This window comes from Perognathus longimembris, chromosome 19, assembly GCF_023159225.1.
Source record: "Perognathus longimembris pacificus isolate PPM17 chromosome 19, ASM2315922v1, whole genome shotgun sequence".
In the NCBI taxonomy this organism is placed as follows: Eukaryota; Metazoa; Chordata; class Mammalia; order Rodentia; family Heteromyidae; genus Perognathus; species Perognathus longimembris.
Genome location: NC_063179.1, coordinates 42,785,840 through 42,803,851, shown reverse-complemented (window position 1 = coordinate 42,803,851; position 18,012 = coordinate 42,785,840). Strand labels below are relative to the sequence as shown.

At 61.4% G+C, this 18,012-nt stretch overlaps 1 protein-coding gene across 1 annotated transcript; it reads left to right on the top strand.

Moving 5' to 3' along the window:
• Positions 1-10,515: 10,515 nt before the first annotated feature.
• Tmem171 (transmembrane protein 171) lies at positions 10,516-17,746 on the top strand. Its single transcript, XM_048368265.1, is given in 5 exon segments — positions 10,516-11,071; positions 11,073-11,143; positions 14,620-14,761; positions 17,550-17,682; positions 17,684-17,746. Coding segments are annotated over 5 exon segments (963 nt in total). The 5' UTR covers positions 10,516-10,517.
• The last annotated feature ends 266 nt before the right edge of the window (positions 17,747-18,012 follow it).

Here is an 18,012-nt window from a genome sequence, read left to right as displayed (position 1 = left end):
CGCATGCGAGCCGCCGGCGCCGCGGGAGGAGGAGGAGGGCGGGGCCGCGGCCACGCGGGGAGGAGAGGAGGCCCCTGCACCGTGCCGCGGGGCAGACCCGGCGCCCACGCCCAGCGCCCACGCCCAGCGCCCAGCACCCACGCCCAGCGCCCAGCGCCCACGCCCAGCACTCAGCGCCCACGCCCAGCGCCCACGCCCAGTGCCCACATCCAGCACCCAGCGCCCACGCCCAGCGCCCACGCCCAGCGCCCACGCCCAGCGCCCACGCCCAGCGCCCAGCGCCCACGCCCAGCGCCCACGCCCAGCGCCCACGCCCACGCCCAGCGCCCACACTCAGCGCCCACGCCCACGCCCAGCGCCCACGCCCACGCCCAGCGCCCACGCCCACGCCCAGCGCCCACACTCAGCGCCCACGCCCACGCCCAGCGCCCACGCCCACGCCCAGCGCCCACACTCAGCGCCCAGCGCCCAGCGCCCAGCGCCCAGCGCCCACGCCCAGCGCCCACACCCAGCGCCCAGCGCCCACGCCCAGCGCCCACGCCCAGCGCCCACGCCCAGCGCCCAGCGCCCACGCCCAGCGCCCACGCCCAGCGCCCACGCCCAGCGCCCACGCCCAGCGCCCACGCCCAGCGCCCACGCCCAGCGCCCAGCGCCCACGCCCAGCGCCCACGCCCAGCGCCCAGCGCCCACGCCCAGCGCCCACGCCCAGCGCCCAGCGCCCACGCCCAGCACCCAGCGCCCACGCCCAGCGCCCACGCCCAGTGCCCACATCCAGCACCCAGCGCCCACGCCCAGCGCCCACGCCCAGCACCCACATCCAGCACCCAGCGCCCACGCCCAGCGCCCACACTCAGCGCCCAGTGCCCAGCGCCCAGCGCCCAGCGCCCACGCCCAGCGCCCACGCCCAGCGCCCACGCCCAGCGCCCACGCCCAGCGCCCAGCACCCACGCCCAGCACCCACATCCAGCACCCAGCGCCCACACCCAGCACCCAGCACCCACGCCCAGCGCCCAGCACCCACACCCAGCGCCCACACTCAGCGCCCACACCCAGCACCCAGCGCCCACACTCAGCGCCCACACCCAGCACCCAGCGCCCACACTCAGCGCCCACACCCAGCACCCAGCGCCCAGCGCCCAGCACCACACCCAGGGCGCCTGGAAAAGCCAGCAGCGCGCTCCGTGGGCCGCCGGCGGTGCCCAGCGCTCCCCTCCCCCCGCGCGGGCGCCTCGCTGCTCTCTCCCAGCCTTTAAGGGGCGTCCACAGCCCGCCTTGCTCCCCAGGCCTGGCCTCCCCCCCCCCCCCGCCCCGCGGGGCTCCCACAAAGCACCCTCTGTTCCCACGTAGGCCGTGGCCCTGGCTTCCGCCCCGCCGCCCTCGCACTCGGGGAGCCGCAGCTCTCGGGTGTCGGGTTCTCGTGGCTCAGGTGTTTTTAGGGCAGGAGTTGCTGAGGAGGAGCCATGGCTGGGTGCGGGGGGGGGGGGGCGGGCAGGCTACACCCGGCCAGAGCCCGCACCACCTGGACCCCCACTTTCCCCACCAGGCACCATATTCCCAGCACACAGCACCCCAGGGCAATCAGAAACACACACACACACTCACTCGGGGGGCTCTGGGCCAGGCCACCCCGGGTGTGTCCAGCAAGCCCCCCATGAGGTTCTAAACGGTGGCTTTCCTTTCTGGGCAGCTTGGGATCCCCCCCCCCCCTTTCCCGGCACGTTTATCAACAGCTGTGTGGAAGAAGAGGAAGGGTACCCTAAACCCTTGCTTCTTATGGATGTCCGTGTCTAGTTCACTATTTAAACCCATCAGTGCACCCCAGAAATGAAGGATCCAGAACCGCAATGGAGGAGGCCAGAGATGAGGCTGAGGCAGCTGCATCTGGCCTCAGAGCCGTGATTGGGGGAAACCCTGGGCCCCCGGCCACTGACTGGCAGCCCCCCCCCCACCCCGGGGGACCCCAGCAGCAACAAGGCACCTTCCAGAAGCTCTGGGGGCTGTAGATAGAACCCCAGGACAGTTCACACAGGTTGACAGTGGGGCGGGAAGGCTCGCAAGGCGATGCGACGCACACCTCGGGCCTCTGAAGGTGGCTGGAGGAGCAAGGAGGGGCGCTCCACTGAGCTGCGGGGGAGCAGGGCCATGGGGGGGGGCGGGGGGAAGGAGCAGGAGAAGGTGGAAAGAAATAGATGGGTGAATGGGTTCCTTTGGCTGACTCACGGATGAAGACCACGAGGTACAGCGAAGGTCTTTACTCCCCACCGCCCCACAGCTAGTAGGAAGCAAAGGCAAGGGCTAAGCTCAGCGGGAGTCCCCCCTTCTTACTGGGGGATCCAGTAGGCCGTGCTATTTCATGAGACAGTGCAAAGTGCCAGCAGGCCACTGGTTTTCCTGAAAAGCCATCACTAGGTTGCCCTCCTCCCACCTGCTACCCAATAGCCAGAGTCACCGCAGGAGGTGTCTCCTGTCCTCACAAGGGCAGGCGGTGGGGCCGGGGGGACACAAGCCAGGCTCAGCTGACATCACCCACGTGTTCTCCACTGCCCATCCCGGGCCGCGGAAGGGCTCTGAGGACGAGTCAATGCGCCCGGCATCAGGAGAGGAGTCTGATGGAAACCTCTCACTCCAGCTTGCCACAGGGATCTTGGCACCACCTTTGCAGGTAGGAGGCTGGATAGGGCCTGGGGATGGAAGCTCAGAGGAGTTTCTATGAGTCCTGGGAATGTCCCTGAAAGCTAGAAGGCCTTCAACTGAGCACGAGAACACAAAGCCCTAGAATGGGGGGGGGGGGGAGTCAAGAAGCACCAGGAAATGACTGAAGGAAAGCCAGCTTCTGGGCATTGCATGTGGGCAGAGAGAGCCGAAGAGGAAAGAACTAGAGGCTGGCCTGGCGACTGTCTGACTGTCCTGCAGCCTCATGAACGCGGTGGGCATCATGGTGCTGAGCTCTTCCCTCGCCATGGGTCCTCCTGGGCTGGCAAAGCCTTGGGGAGACGCACTGGCCTCCCTGGAGTGAAGAACACATGTCCCTTGCCATTGTGGGGCCCCACTCTGGCCGCTGTCCCGGGACTCGCTCTCTCAGCCACGCCTACTCTTTCTGTTGGGCCCCAGCTCCTTGCTTTGTGTGTGAGGGTTGAGGGTTAAGCACGATGAGCCCACGTGTACCTGAGTGAGGAGAGACTTCCAGAGTAAAGCCCCGCCACTCCTCTGTGCTCGGTAATGCTGTCTGATCACGGGAAAGGACACGGTCCTCCCAGAATCTTTTCTTCTCACTGGGGGACAAGAGGGTTAGGGGGCTACTGGGGATGGCGCTCTGAGGCTGAGCTCATGAGGCAAGCTCTTTCCCATGGTGCCATGGCCCAGGACTTTGATATCGCTCTTTCCCATGGTGCCATGGCCCAGGACTTTGATATCGGAGGTTGCTTTCCAGGCGCAAGAAGGGTCTTGTCCTTTTACCCAGGCTGGCTTTATCCATGGACGAAGTGAATGAACTCCAAGCAAAGCCTACAGCATCCTCTATCTGGAACCATCTCTCTACCTACCCAGACCCTCAAGTTCGGTATTCAATCGACATCCATGTGTGGAAAAATCCTATGGACTCTATCCTCAAGATGCGGCTAGAGCGGAGCCATTTCCATGGTCTCCAAGCACAAGCCGCAGGCAGCTGTCAGGCTCCCTCCCGCCCTTTCTCCTCCTCAGGTTATACTCTTCCAGAGCAAGCAGAGAAGACATCAGTAGCTATGGCTCTTCAGGAGGCGGAGGCAGGAGGATCACTTGATCTCATGAATTCCAGACGGGCCTGGACAACATGATGATACTCAAAAAAAAAAAAAAAATCAGATCATGTCACACTCAGCTCAAACCATCCGAAGGCTTCTTACCCACTTAACACACTTACAGTGACCCTCACACAACCTGATGGCTCACACAAGCCAGCGCACTTGGCACCGCATACACCTTTCCTCGCCTCCTCATCCCTTTGCTCACTTGGTCTAGACACACTAGCCTCGCGCTTTTTGTGGAATATACTAATATTTCTACCCCAGGGCCTTTGCATTTGCTACTGCTCCTGCCCAATGTAATCTTCCCCTCCCTCAGAATGTGCTCACAGGCTCTTCGATATGCTCCCCTTTATGCACGGAGCCCAGTCCCTTCCCCCTTTGGCTTGGTGGCTCAGGGCTGTGGACTGGAGTGAGAGAAGAGGCGGCGTGGGAGCTCAGAGGTGACGTCACAAGCAGCGCAGGGCTTGCTTCTTGCTTGGCTGTCTCGGACGGCTCATGCGAGGGGAACCAGCTCCCACCTCATGAAGGCGTTTAGGCAGCTCTGTGGAAAGCTGAAGCCTCTTGCCAACAGCTCCGAGTGAGCCAGCTGGGTCTACCACCCTGGCCACACCTCACACACCTGAAGCCCCCCCCCCAAGCCTCCAGCACCCCTACACCAGAACCACACTTGCCCTCAACCCGCCCTCGGCCCCCGGGAGCGCTCACAAGGCCTCTGCTGCAGTGTCTGGGTCTAGAGGTCATGTTATGCACTCACAATGGATCCGTGTGTGGCTTCCTCATTCCCCTCACGATTGTGCACAGGTAGCTTCCTGACCACACCCATCCCCTCACGGCCAGTAAGCTTCTCCCAACTGAATGCTTTGTCCAAGTTCCAGATCTGACTGCCTCTGCCCCAGGAAAGACGGTCACTTCCGTGAGGGCTAAGGACTTATGGGTGGATGGTAGGTCTCTGCTGAATGAGTAAATAAATGCATACCCCTTCTTTTCCTTCTGTTTCATAGACCAAATTGTAGTTCTTGCTAAGTTCTTATTATTATTATTCGGTGCCAGTACTGGGGCTTGAACTCGGGGCTATGATGCTGTCCCTTAGCTTTTTCACTCAAGGCTGACTCTCTACCACTTGAGCTACAGTTCCACTTGTGGCTTGGTTAATTGGAGATGAGCGTCTCACAGACTTTCCTGCCAGGGATAGCCGTGCTGCTTGGTCCTCGCCTCTCAGCCTCCTGTGCAGCTGGGATTACAAGCATGAGCCACTGGTGTTCAGCTTCTTGTTAAATCTTGATGCTGGCTTTCTAAGGGTTTGGTTTGAGCTTCTCTTCTTCCCACTGCCACACAAGTTGGGAAAGACCACTTGCATTTTTGTTTGGACACCAACAAGGTCACCCAGCTTCATTCCTAAGACTAGCTTGCCGTGAGGAGCTTGAAGGCCGCGGCGCGTCTTTCATACTTGACTGATGATGGGTTTCCGGGGAGTTTCATGTAGTCAAATGGGCTCCAAAAGACACAAACAGCGCCAACCCCAGCTATCCCAGAGGGAAGGCTAATCTGATTGTCCTTGGTGCCAGGGCACTCAAGCCCGTCACGGGTGGCGAGCCGCAGTCAGGTGGCACCCGAGGGGCAGCTGTATCAACAGGCCCCTTGCAAGGCGGCGGGACGTGGCCAGCAATCAACTTTCAAATAAAGGGGAAGGGAAGTGCAAGGAGGGGAAGGAAACGGTGCCTGTCCGGGTACAGCAAGGCGCGAGGAGCTGTTGGCAGGCCCGGGTCAGAGGGGACAAACTGTCTGTGAGGGCGTGAGTTCTTAGAAAGCCCGGTGCCAGCTGACGTTGGGCAATCGTCACTGCAGGCGATTGGCCGGGCACACCTGGTGCCCTTCCAGAAGGTGCTCTACCTTGGCATTGTGACCCGTGTCTCCACCCCAGACCTGGCTTGTGGTGGCCATGCCCTTGGGACACTGTGGCTTTGTTGGGGCGACGATCTGCCCGGATCCCTCCCCTGCTGTCCTGGGACCAGGTGATAAAATGTGTTTTCATGTTCACAGTCGTGGCGTGAGTCCTCTGGGTGACGGGGCATGTTGGGGAGGGACAAGGAGCCGCCGGGCATCTGGGCCAGGCGTGCTGCACGCCGGCCAGCTGTGGCGATCACACCCCTCTTCGCTCCGGGGTGGTTTTGGTTTTGGGGGGTACTCGGGCTTCAGTGCCGGGCCTCGTGCTCTCCACTGCCTCTTGTGTTTTTTTTTCTCAAGCTGGTGCTCTGCCACTTGAGCCACAACGCCACTTCTGGCTTTTCTCTTCTCTCCTCTTCCCCCCCCCCCGCCCCCGCCCCATTATGTTTAGATCCTTGCACAAAGGACCTGCCATTGAACAAAGCAGTTTATGACATGAATACATCTTGAGCAATGTCACCTCTTCCACTATTTCACTCATTACTTCCCTCTCCATGTCTTCCTTCCCTCTTCTTAATTTTACAGGACAGGCATTGGATTCTTTTTTTTTTTTTTTTTTTGGCCAGTCCTGGGCCTTGGACTCAGGGCCTGAGCACTGTCCCTGGCTTCTTCCCGCTCAAGGCTAGCACTCTGCCACTTGAGCCACAGCGCCGCTTCTGGCCGTTTTCTGTATATGTGGTGCTGGGGAATCGAACCTAGGGCCTCGTGTATCCGAGGCAGGCACTCTTGCCACTAGGCTATATCCCCAGCCCAGGCATTGGATTCTTGTCCGCATTCCCCCCCCCCCCCCTCTTTTTGGCTGGTTAATGGGATATGAGTCTCAGGGACTTTTCTGCCCTGGCTGGCTTTGAACTGAACTCCGATCTCAGCCTCTCGGGCACGAGTCACCAGTACCAGGCCGAGGGTTGGGTTTCTCGGCTGTAAAATGGCAGGTTTTTCTGGGGCTCCATCCCCTTTGGGCTCCCACCTCCTCGGAGCCGGTGAGGCGCCGGTTCCCAGGCTCCTCAGCGGCGGGGCCTTGGCTCTCAGGGCGGCCTGGCCATGAGGACATCGCCCCCCCCCCGCCCCCCAGCCCCCCGCAAGCGCCCCGCCGCCCTCCAGAGGCTGGCACTGGTCCCGGGTGCTTGCCTCGCGAACCCCGATCCCCGCCTCCTGCCCGGGGGAAGTGGCTCGGTGGGGCGCGGGGCGCGGGGCGCGGGGCGTCCCCGTCGGGAGGGCGTTTGGCTCGTTCCCGAGAGCGGGCAGGAAGCCGGTGCGGGAAGGCGAGGCTGGGGAAGTCCCGGGCTCGGGGCACCGGGGCACCGGGGCGTGGGGCCCCCGGCAGGGCCCGTGCCGCACCTGGGCCGCGCCCTGACCTCGGGCCGGGAAACTGGCACGGGGTGGGGGGGGGGGGAGGGCGAGTGGCCCGGGGCGGGGCGCGGACGGCGCGGGGCGGGCACACCCAGCCCGGACGCCGCCTTCAAGGCAGGGGGCGTTCCCGGCCCCGCGCCCTCCCGCACCCCCCGCCCGTGCGCCCCGAATCCCCGGCCAAGCGGCCCGCGCGGAGCGCCCCGGCTTCCCCAAGAGCAGCACCCCGAGGCGGCCAGCGCCCGCCCGCCCGCCCGCCCGCCCGCGCTGCCCAGCCCGGCCCAGCTCCCCGCGGGCGCCGCCTCCCCGTCCCCACCCCGAGGCGGCTCGCCCTGCGCCGTGGGCCGCGCCCCGCCGGAGCCGGAGCGGAGCCCGAGCGCGCCCAGCCCCGGGCCACAGCAGCGCGGCCCCGGGGCGCACGCGGGACCCCAGCAGGTGAGTGCGCCGCCCGCCGGGCGCGGGCTTGGACTGCGCGCCTGGGGGCCCCCCCGAGCCGGGCACTGCGCCCCGGGGAGCCCCGAACCCCGGCACTGCGCCCCGGGGAGCCCCGAACCCCGGCACTGCGCCCCGGGGAGCCCCGAGCCCGGCACTGCGCCCCTGGGAGCCCCGAACCCCGGCACTGCGCCCCGGGGAGCCCCGAACCCCGGCACTGCGCCCCGGGGAGCCCCGAGCCCGGCACTGCGCCCCGGGGAGCCCCGAACCCCGGCACTGCGCCCCGGGGAGCCCCGAACCCCGGCACTGCGCCCCGGGGAGCCCCGAGCCCGGCACTGCGCCCCTGGGAGCCCCGAACCCCGGCACTGCGCCCCGGGGAGCCCCGAACCCCGGCACTGCGCCCCGGGGAGCCCCGAGCCCGGCACTGCGCCCCTCCTGCCAGAGCATCAGAGCTCGGGCCATGGAGAGATGCAGCCGATTTGCCAATGCCTTTTGCCAAAAGCAAGAGGGGTACGGGGAGCGGAACTGGGCTGTGGGAAAAGTGGGGTGTTGTTATCTGCGGGCGCAGGTGCCCCCCCCCCCAATCCCAGCTACCTGATGTTTACACCGCTTGTCCAGAGAGAAGCAGCTCCTGAGCCCTGTTCACTTGGCTGGGGGGCGGGAATTCGTGTTAAGATGGACCTGAAGCCCGTGGCTCACTGCAGGGTGGAAGGTGCCAGAAACACAGTGGGTTCCACGCAGGACCGGTAGCCAGCAGCCAGCCTCACCTCGGGAGCCGGCGAGGACACGGACTGGATGAGTGAGGAACGGCTTGGAAACCAGTGCCACGCGCTAAGCCTTTCTCTTGGGTCACGGGCACCGCAGACAAGAGGTTTTTCGAAGTTTGAGAGGAAGGTTATTTCTGTCCTGTGTTTCCTTTATTTTCCCTCCACTTCCTTGTGATTGTATCGCACATTTTCCTGGAAAAGTACTTCCTACTTTATCCTCAGATGTCTGCTTCCTTCACCTAAACTGACCTGACCTTCCTTCCTCATGGTTTTGGTTTTTCAAGGTGGTTTTGGTCTTAAGAACTTCCGTTTTCCCCCTCCCCCCCTCCCCCCAGCCATATATATATATATATATATATTTTTTTTTTTTTGTGCCAGCGCCGGGGCTTGAACTCAGGACTTTTTGCTCTTGCTTATCCCCACCTCCACCCCCTCAAGGCTGGCTTCTACCATTTGAGGCACAGCTCTACTTCCAGATTTTTGCTGTTAATTGGAGATAAGAGTCCAACGAACTTTTCTGCCTGGCTGTCGTCTAATTGAAATCGTCAGATCTTATCCTCCCAGGTAGCTGGGATTCTAGAAATGAGCCATGACACCCGGCTAGAAGCCTCAGCCTTGAACTCTTTCATGGGACCACAGATGTGAGTGACACAAGGTATTTTTAGGTTTTCTTTGCATGGGCAAATGGAAGTGCTCTGTAGGCGTTGGACTGTTTGAGTCCATGCATAAGGGCTCTTATCTCCTTTGGAGAAAGGCAGAGAGACTCAGCCAAGCATTAATTAATGGGCTCTAAAGCCTGCTTGGTAAAGTTAGTATCTAATACCCTCGGAGTATGGATTGGGGGATTTTGTAGAAGACCCTTTCCCATTATTGGCCACTTGTATCCTTGTTGTTGTTAGTCATGGGGTTTGAATTCAGGGTCTGGGAGCTGTCACTGAGCTTTTCTGCTCAAGGCTATGTAGGGCTCTACAACTTTGAGCCGCAGCTTCACTTCTGATTTTCTGATGGTTAATTGGAGTTAGGAGTCTTGTGGACTTTCCTGCCAGAGCTGGCTTTGAACCGTGATCCTCGGGTCTCAGCCTCCTGAGTAGCTAGGATGACAGGTGTGAGCTACCAGCGCCCAGCTCACTTACATTCTTCTAAAGACAAGTTTTGTTGGTTTGTAGTGCTTTGTCACTGATGATTTTATTGGCCTCTTATGGTTCACTTTATGGACCTGGGCACCGGGGAGGGTGAATGAGAGCCACCTGCCTTTGGGTACTGTCCACCTGCCTGAGAGGATGGATGTCTTCCTTGAACCCGAGCCTACACTTGACCGGCTGGACTGGATTCCTATGGGTCATCTGAGGGCGCAGGAGTTGTGTCACTAGTGCAGGGGGTCTGAGCAGCTCTGGTGTGGGCCCCTTGAGAACCCAAGAACCACATCCATTTTGTGCCACTACTGGAGTTTGAACTTAGGTCCCTTCGCTCTTTTGATCAAGGCTGGCACTCTTCCTCCTGTCCACGCCTCCTCCTTTGGCTTTTTGGTGGTTAACTGGAGGGAAGAGTCTCAGAGACTTCTGTGGGCTGGCTCCCTCATAGAGAGCGTTACAGGTGTGAGCAACGGGAGCCCGACGCCTCAACAACCACATTTTCACAGCATAAGTGTAAAAGGCCTCAAGCCCTCGGTCTTCCTGAGCACTGCTGAACTTGGGCGTCTGGAGCGGTAGCTCTGGAATGGAGCATGGAATGGAAAGTTGCCCACGTCCGGAACAGGAAGTGGAAAGTTAGTTATAGGGCAAAAAAAAAAAAAATTACCAACGTGGAAATGCTCAGGGCAGCAGTGGTCATCTGGAAACCAGGCCCGCCTGGGCTCCTGGCTCACGCACCATTGTTTTGGGCTTGGGGAAGTGAGGATGCAAGTCTCAGAACAGGACATGCCACGCCCGGTTATTTTCTTTTTTATAGGATACTCTTATCTCAGATGCAAAGTCATTGACTTCCCTCTCTCTTTTTTTGTGTGAATATCTTCCTACCGTTTCACATTGGGGAGTCTGAGTGCCGGGCTGGTGACTCACGAGCCGCCTCATTGTTCCGCATGGTCTCTGCCGTCGGAAGTCGCCCTTGTGTGATTCCTTCCTCCAGTGGAGGTGTCTCAGCCGGCCGGCGGCGTCGGGGCGCGCTGTAACCCCACCTTCCTTAACGTTCTCAGGGCCCGGGAAGCAGCGTCGCCTCTCGCGGGGGAAGGAGGAGGCCTCTTCCGGCCATGTCTTCGGTAGCCGCTGCGGAACCCGAGCGGGACCAGCCGGACGGGCACGTCACCAAGCTCCTTTTCTTCCTCTTTGTGTTCGGGGCCACCCTCCTGTGCGTGGGGGTCCTGCTGTCCGTCTTCGGGTACCAGGCGTGCCCGTACAAGCCGGCCCCCACGTGCAGCGCGGCGCTGAGGGCGGCCGGGCCCGCGTGCGCGGCGGTGGGGCTGGCGCTGGCGGTCCTGGCGCGCTCGCGGGCGCGGCTGCGGCTGCGGGCGGGGCGGCGGGGAGGCGCCCGGGCCTTCGCGTGCGGGGAGAGCCGCCAGTTCGCCCAGTGCCTCACCTTCGGCTTCCTCTTCCTGACCAGCGGCCTGCTTATCAGCATCCTGGGCATCTGGGTCCCCGGGTGCGGCTCGGACTGGGTGCCGGAACCCCTGAATGACACGGACACCGCGGGCGCCGAGCCCCCGATCTGCGGGTTCCTCTCTCTGCAGATCACGGGCCCCTTGGTTGTGCTGGCGGGGTTGTGTTTCTTCGTGGTGGCCCACGTGAAGAAGAGGAGCGGCTCCAGCGCGCACGGGGGGCCCCGTCGAGGGCGCGGAGGCCCCCGCGCAGGGCCCGGAGCCGGTGCAGGTCACTGTGGGTGAGTGGCCTCGTCCCCGCGCGTCCCCCGTGGCCTCCAGCTTGCACGGGGACACTCTTTGGTCCGGTTCGGGTTTCCCCTCACTTCCTTTCACACATCGGTGTGCACGCACTCATGCGTGTACACGTGTACACAGTGCCTCTGCCGTGGTGTGCCTCCCACAGGAGTCCCGGCACGCACCGTGTCCTCCCAGCAGCTCGGATCCGGGCGGAAGCTGGCGGGCTTGCAGGGGTGACCTTCACCGAAGTCACGCAGGAAAGCCGGGACAATCCCGAGCACGTCCTGGCGGACTGTCGTTAGCTTCACACTGAAACTGTGCAGCGCTCCGGGTGTGTGTGTGTGTGTGTGTGTGTGTGTGTGTGTGTGTGACACCCCGGTCTTTCTCCCCTGTTGCTGGCAGGCTCTCTTTGCTAAGCTCTTCATCATTCCTGCCTGCCCTTGGGGATGCGTGTGGAAATCTGAGGTCATTTCTAGGATGGACACTGTAGGAATCCAAGCCTGGCCCAGCCCAAGTCTTCGGCCCGCAGAACTTGCGGGAGCTCTGTGCTGCTGTCTGCATTGCTGTCCCTCTTCCGAGCCTCCTCCAGCCAGGGTGCAGACAGAGTGACAGTGAAAGGGGCAGCGTTTCTTCCTCCCCTGCAACGCCTAACATTCCTCTTGGCTTTGCAGAAGAGGCAGGGGCTCCTTTTCCAGAATCAGCCCCCTCCCTCAAGCAGCATTCCTTCCTTTTGACCTTGGTGTCACACAACCAAGGACAAACCTACCATGGTTCTTTTGCAAGCCGCCCCCCCCCCCCCGCCCCCCGTTTTTCCCAGTGTCCTCCTTTGGAAAGGTGTAAGTTCTGAAGCGGTGGCATAGGAGGGTGAAGTAGAGGACTCCAGGGGCCACAGAGAGCACAGAGGAGGGGTGTGACAAGTGACAGCTTTTCCTGTCAGGGGCCTTCTGTCCTCAGTGCTTGCCGAAGGAACCCGCTGCGAGGCTGACCTTGGCAGGAACGGCCTTGGGGGGGAGGAGGAGGGGGGGCGGGGGGGGGGGGGAGGGGGGGAGGAGGGCGGGGGGGGGGGGGGGGGGGAGATGTCTCTGCAGGCATTCCTTGGCCAGTTTGCTTACGGATGGCAATGGTGCAAATATTAATTATGTACTTAATAGCTCACACTTCCAAAGGGTTTATTCCGGTGCCAAACACCCATCCGAGTGTTTTCACACGAATCTGAAAGCGCTCAGCGTGGCCAGGCCAGCCACACCTAGGACAACCCCCTGAGGCTGACTTGTTAGCTCCGGATGACAGGTGCCTGGGAGCTCAGGAATGTCAGTGATTCCAGTCCCTCCCCCCACCCAGCAGCCGCCCCCAGGCTCGGGGTCGAATTCAACCAAAGCCAGCTGATGCCCAGCACCGGTGGCTCACACCTGCAATCCTAGCTGCTCAGGAGGCTGAGCTCTGAAGATGACAGTTCGAAGCCAGCCAGGGCAGGAAAGCGCTGGAGCGTCTTAGCCCCCATTAACCACCCCAACGCCAGAAGTGGAGCTGTGGCTCGAGTGGTAGGTGCTAGCCTAGTGTGAAAACGCCAAGGGGCAGCGCCCACGTCCCGAGATCAAGCCTTAGCGCTAACACACATAGCACACATACGTGCATGTGCGTGTACACGCTTGCGCACACGCAATGCCAACTACCAAGGAAAGTGTTGAGCGCCTCAGCACTAGTTTCAGCCTCTGCACACAGAACAGAAGCTATGCTCAGTCCATGACTCTGTTCACCGAAACGTCATCCGAGCTGCGCAGACCGAGGTCAGACTCCGAAAGGCCCGGCCTTGCGGTTCCCAGCTGGTGCTTGCTGGAGAATCTATCCCTGTGTTTCGAGGAGGAGAAACGAGGGAGTAGATTCACACCTTAGAATCCGAATGCACTGCATCATGGGAATTGCCCAGAACATTCTAGACAGGCGGCCAGGCCACTATTGGAAGTCCCAGGAAGGCCTCTGGTAAGCTGGTGACACCAAATGATATTGTGGGGCAAAATACAGGCGGAGGGAGAACCTGACTTCCGTGAAGGGAGCAGATTGGTTCGCAGGGCTGCTTTGTTTTAAAGTCATTTGCCAGTGACCAACCTGGCATGACCCGGAGCAAACCCTCTGACCTCGCAGGCCCCTGATGCCTCAGCCACACAGGTAGGGGGACCGGAGGGCTTGTGCCTAGTGGTTAAAATGGTGCCACGGCCAGGGCACCCTGGGCTCCCGCCCACCCCCAAAGCGGGCGGGGGGGGGGGGGTGGATTGTGTGCATGAATACGCCTCACTCAGACTCACTAGGGAGAGGCCACGGGCGATACTGCAAAGCTGGGCACTCCGGACTCAGAAATAAAGACCCACTTAAAAACACCAACAGGTCAAGATACAGTTCACACATGCACTGCTTTGTTAAACTGCCAAAGATCCAACCCATAACCTAAAATGAAGATAAGCACAGGAAAGGGCGGGGAGAATGTTGGAAGGGGTGACATGAACTGCTTTGGGTGAATGACAACTCTTTCGTACAACCACTCAAAGATAATAAAAATAACAAAACAAACAAACAAAAAATCATGGTACAATACCTATAACATAACTTCCTTCTTGGGGGTTGTTGTTCCAGTACTAGGGCTTGAACTCAGGGCCTAGGCACTGCTCCTTAGTTTGTTCACACATTCTACTACCCGAGCCTCACTTCCACTTCTAGGTTTGGTTTTGTTTTCCCGTCCGGGGCCTTGAATTCTGAGCCTGGGCGCTGTCCCTGAGCTCCTTTTTGCTCCCTGAGCCACAGCGCCACGTTTGCCTTTTTCTGTGATTTATTGGAGATAAGAATTTCATGGACTTTCCTGCCTAGGCAGGCCTCACGCCGTGATCCTCAGATCTCAGCCTCCTGAAAAGCTGGGATTACAGGCGTGAGCCACCGGCCCCTGACTGTAACTTACCGTGTCAACTACCTTCAAATGTACACTCTAGGGGCGGAAGTACATTCACGCCATTGCACTGCCATCGTCGCTATCAGTTTTTTATACTCCAATCAGAAACTTTATAGCCATTAAGCAATATTTCCCATTGCCTTGTTCTCCCAGCTCCTGGTAGCCTGCCCTACTTACTTTATAAACTTACTAGCTTTTTGAGGGTATTGGGGGATTTAGCTTGGGGCTTTGCGCTTGGTAGGAGCAAGCAGCCTAGCACGGGAACTACGCCTTTCCTACGCTCATCTGTTTTCTTTTTCTTTGTGAGACAGGGTCTCAGGGCTTTCGCCTCAGCCGACCTTGGAGCTTGATTTTCCTACTCTACCTCCTGAGCAGCTGGAGTTCGAGACAGGAGCCACGTTGCCTGGACTTACCAGGCCTGCTTTTACTTCTGGAGTGAAGAGCATGTTAGCCTTTTACTGTATCTAGAAAGGCCAGATGTAGCATTAATTTATTTTGTTCTCGCTAATGTGCTTTTAACCAACTATTGTGTTTCCTCAGGTGACTCGGTGATCATATTCCCGCCTCCTCCACCACCTTATTTCCCCGAATCTTCCGCTTCTGCCGCAACTCGAAGTCCTGGGGCTCACAGTGTGCTTCCTTCTGAAAACCCGCCTTCATATTACAGTCTTTTTCACCATAGGTAAGACTTGCTTGTGGACTTCCCAGGCCTGGGGCTAAATCCAGGCCAATTTAGCTCTAAGCTGGGGCAGCAAAGGAAACGTTGGAGGGTTGCTTCCCTGAGGTTGAGTCAGGATTAGTTGACGTGATGACAGGATTGGTGAGCAGGCTTCTCTGGGTGTTCCGGGGCTCCTAGCAGGGGCGGCCATTCCGGGTCTAACAGCCCCCCCTCCCCCCCACCCCCCCGCCTGGAATCGTGCTGTGCCCACACAGCGGCTGCTAGGCTACACGGCGTCAGATCGTTGGAGGTCCGGGGTCCCCAGAGGGCTCCTGCAACGGGCACCGAGGGGTTCAGTGTTCTAGCAGAGGGACTGGGTGATGGAGAAAAGCGGCCCGGCCCAGCCCCCCGCCCCCGCCATGTTCAGCTCTTCCTGGGCCTCAGCCCTTCTCCCGGTGGATGGAAGAGAGATGTGCGAGTCACCCCGCACCCCACACGGAAAGTTGAGGGGGGCCGGGAGTGACAGGGTGGGGGGAGGCTCTGGGCCTGCGGCTGGAGGAGGGGCAGTGGGCAGAGACCGCGGTGCGCTGGGCACTGGGCACGGGGCAGGGCTGGGAGTGGGGAAGGCAGGGGTGCGGTGGGGCGTGCTGGAGAGGTGGGGAGAATTCCTGAAACCAGGAGTGGGGATCAAAGTCTCCTAAGCACTGCACGGCCGCAGCAGGTGTCTCGAGAAGCCTGGAGGGGGCGGGCAGGACTGGCCTACGCGGCCCCCGGGGCCCTGCCCTCCGGGAGGGGCAATAGACAACGGTGGGACCTTCTAGAAGGGGAAAGCTGGGAGCAGGCTGGGGAGAAAGGGCTGCTGGGGAATGTCACGGGGCACCGTGGGAGGGTGGCAGGACTCAGGCCAGATGTGTGCAGATGTGTGCAGTTTGGAGAGCACGGGAGGAAAGGGGAAGAGCGCATGGGACGTGGGCCAGAGCGGCAGGTCCGTGGGGGGGTGGGGTGGGGGGCATGGCTGGGGCTCTGTGCCGTCTTCCGCCCTCGCTGCCGGGGTCCAAGGCTCGTGGCCCGTGTCCCTCCACGGGAGGGCGCCCTGGGGAGCCCAGCACCCAGAGGGGAGCAGCAGGGTGCGCCTGGACGGGCCTTCCTCAGGGTCCCGCAGGGGGAGTCGTGTGGAGACCCCTTCTTCCCACAGAAGTAGGGGGACAGTAACGCTGATGAGAGAAACATGGCGGCTGCCAAGGTGCGGGTCTGGCAGTGTCTCGTTTGAGCCACCGCGCCACTTCGGGTTTCCTGGTGGTTCATTGGAGACACGAGGCTCACAGACCTTCCTGCCCAGGCTGGCTTTGAACCGCCATCCTCAGATCTCGGCCTCCTGAGTCGCTGGGATGACAGGCGTGAGCCACCGGCACCTGGCCATAATGACCGTTTTTTTTTTTTTTTCCTCTCCAATGACAAACTTCCCCAGTCCCTACAAATAAATCGTGTCTGTGCCAGGGGCTGGCTTTCCTACATTGTGATCTGCGGTGTGCGCAGCCGCTCTGGGAGGGAGGCGACGCTGCGACCTCGCTTTACAGACGGGGAAACTGAGGCTCTGAGAGGCCTGGGGCCAGCAGATGCTAGCCTGCCGCTCTCAGCGCCACAGCAGCGGCCAAGGTGCCCGCCGCTTCCTGGCAAGTTTTGGGATTGTTTCCCTTCCCTTCTTCCCTTCCCTTCTTCCCTTCCCTTCCCTTCCCTTCCCTTCCTTCCTTCCTTCCTTCCTTCCTTCCTTCCTTCCTTCCTTCCTTCCTTCTTTCCCTCTCCTTCCCTCCCTCCCTCTCTTCCTCCTTCCCTCCCTCCCTCCCTCCTTCCCTCCCTCCCTCCCTCCCTTCTTTCCTTGCTTGCTTGCTTTCCTCCATTGTGGGGCTTGAACTCAGGGCTGAATGCTGTCCCCGAGCAGTTCTGCTCCGGGCTGGCGCTCTTCCACGCTGAGCCCCCGCGCCCCTGCCCGGTCTCTGCCGTTGGTTGGAGGCACGCGGTTGTTTCATGGCCTGTGCAGTCCGGGCGGACTCTGACGCGACCTCGGGTCCCCGCGTCCCGCGTGGCTGGAATGAGAGCTGCGGGCCGTCAGCACCGCACGACAGCGGCAGCGGGGGACAGCCAGTGTGCGTCCGCGCGTGCATTCCCGCACGTGTGTGTGCGCGCAGGAGTGTGTGTCTACAACACGGACCAGCATGTCTGTGTGTACATCAGCGTGTGCGCCCCCGAGTGTGCGTCCGCGCGTGCATTCCCGCACGTGTGTGTGCGCGCAGGAGTGTGTGCCTACAACACGGACCAGCATGTCTGTGTGTACATCAGTGTGTGCGCCCCCGGGTGCGCGGGAAAGCATGCTGTGCGTCGGTGCGTGCGCGCGGGCCTGCGTCGGTGCGTCTGTGCGTGCGCGCGGGCCTGCGTCTGTGCGTCGGCGCGTGTGCGCGGGCCTGCGTCGGTGCGTCGGTGCGTGCGCGCGGGCCTGCGTCTGTGCGTCGGTGCGTGCGCGCGGGCCCGCGTCTGTGCGTCGGTGCGTGCGCGCGGGCCTGCGTCTGTGCGTCGGTGCGTGTGCGCCTTTGGAGGGCGCGCGCCCCTCTGCACGCGGAGCCTTCCCAGTGGCCGGGCGACGGCAGGAGCGGGGCCCTCTGACGGCGGCCATCGGGGGTCAGGAGCGGGAGCGGGACCGCGTGGAGGAATGGCGCGGGGCCTCGCGGTGCCCGTGGGCGTGTCGCCGGGCGCTGGCAGAGCTGACGCTGGGGCCGTCGCCGTCGCCTCGCCTCACGACCCCTCTCCTCTTCAGCAGGACCCCAACTCCCGAGAGCGAGGGCGCGGCCCCCGCGGCAGGGCCCGAGGCCGTGTTCACCATATCCGGGGCTCGCGCGCTCTCGGAGGCGTCGCCCCCTCCTCACCTCGCGCCCGACTCGCCCCCCCGGATGTGAGGAGAAGGAAGCCCCCGCGGACCCCGCCCCGGCCCCGCCCTCCGCACCTTCTCCACCGTGACCCGTGGGAGCCCGTCGCCTTGTACATAACGGATCACTGTGGTATTTAATTGTTGTTGGGTTTTTTTTTTAAAATAAAAAACGCAGTAGCGTCGTCTGTGTCATTCCTTTCCCGGTCGGCGCGGACAGCAGCAAGCAGGCTTCGGGTGACACTCCAGTCGCCTCGTCCCCGTTCGCACCGCGAGTCTGGGAGGGAGGTGGGGTTTTCTGTTTCCTGTGGTCACTTGTGGGACTTGAACTTAGGACCTGTTCACACTCCTGAGCTTT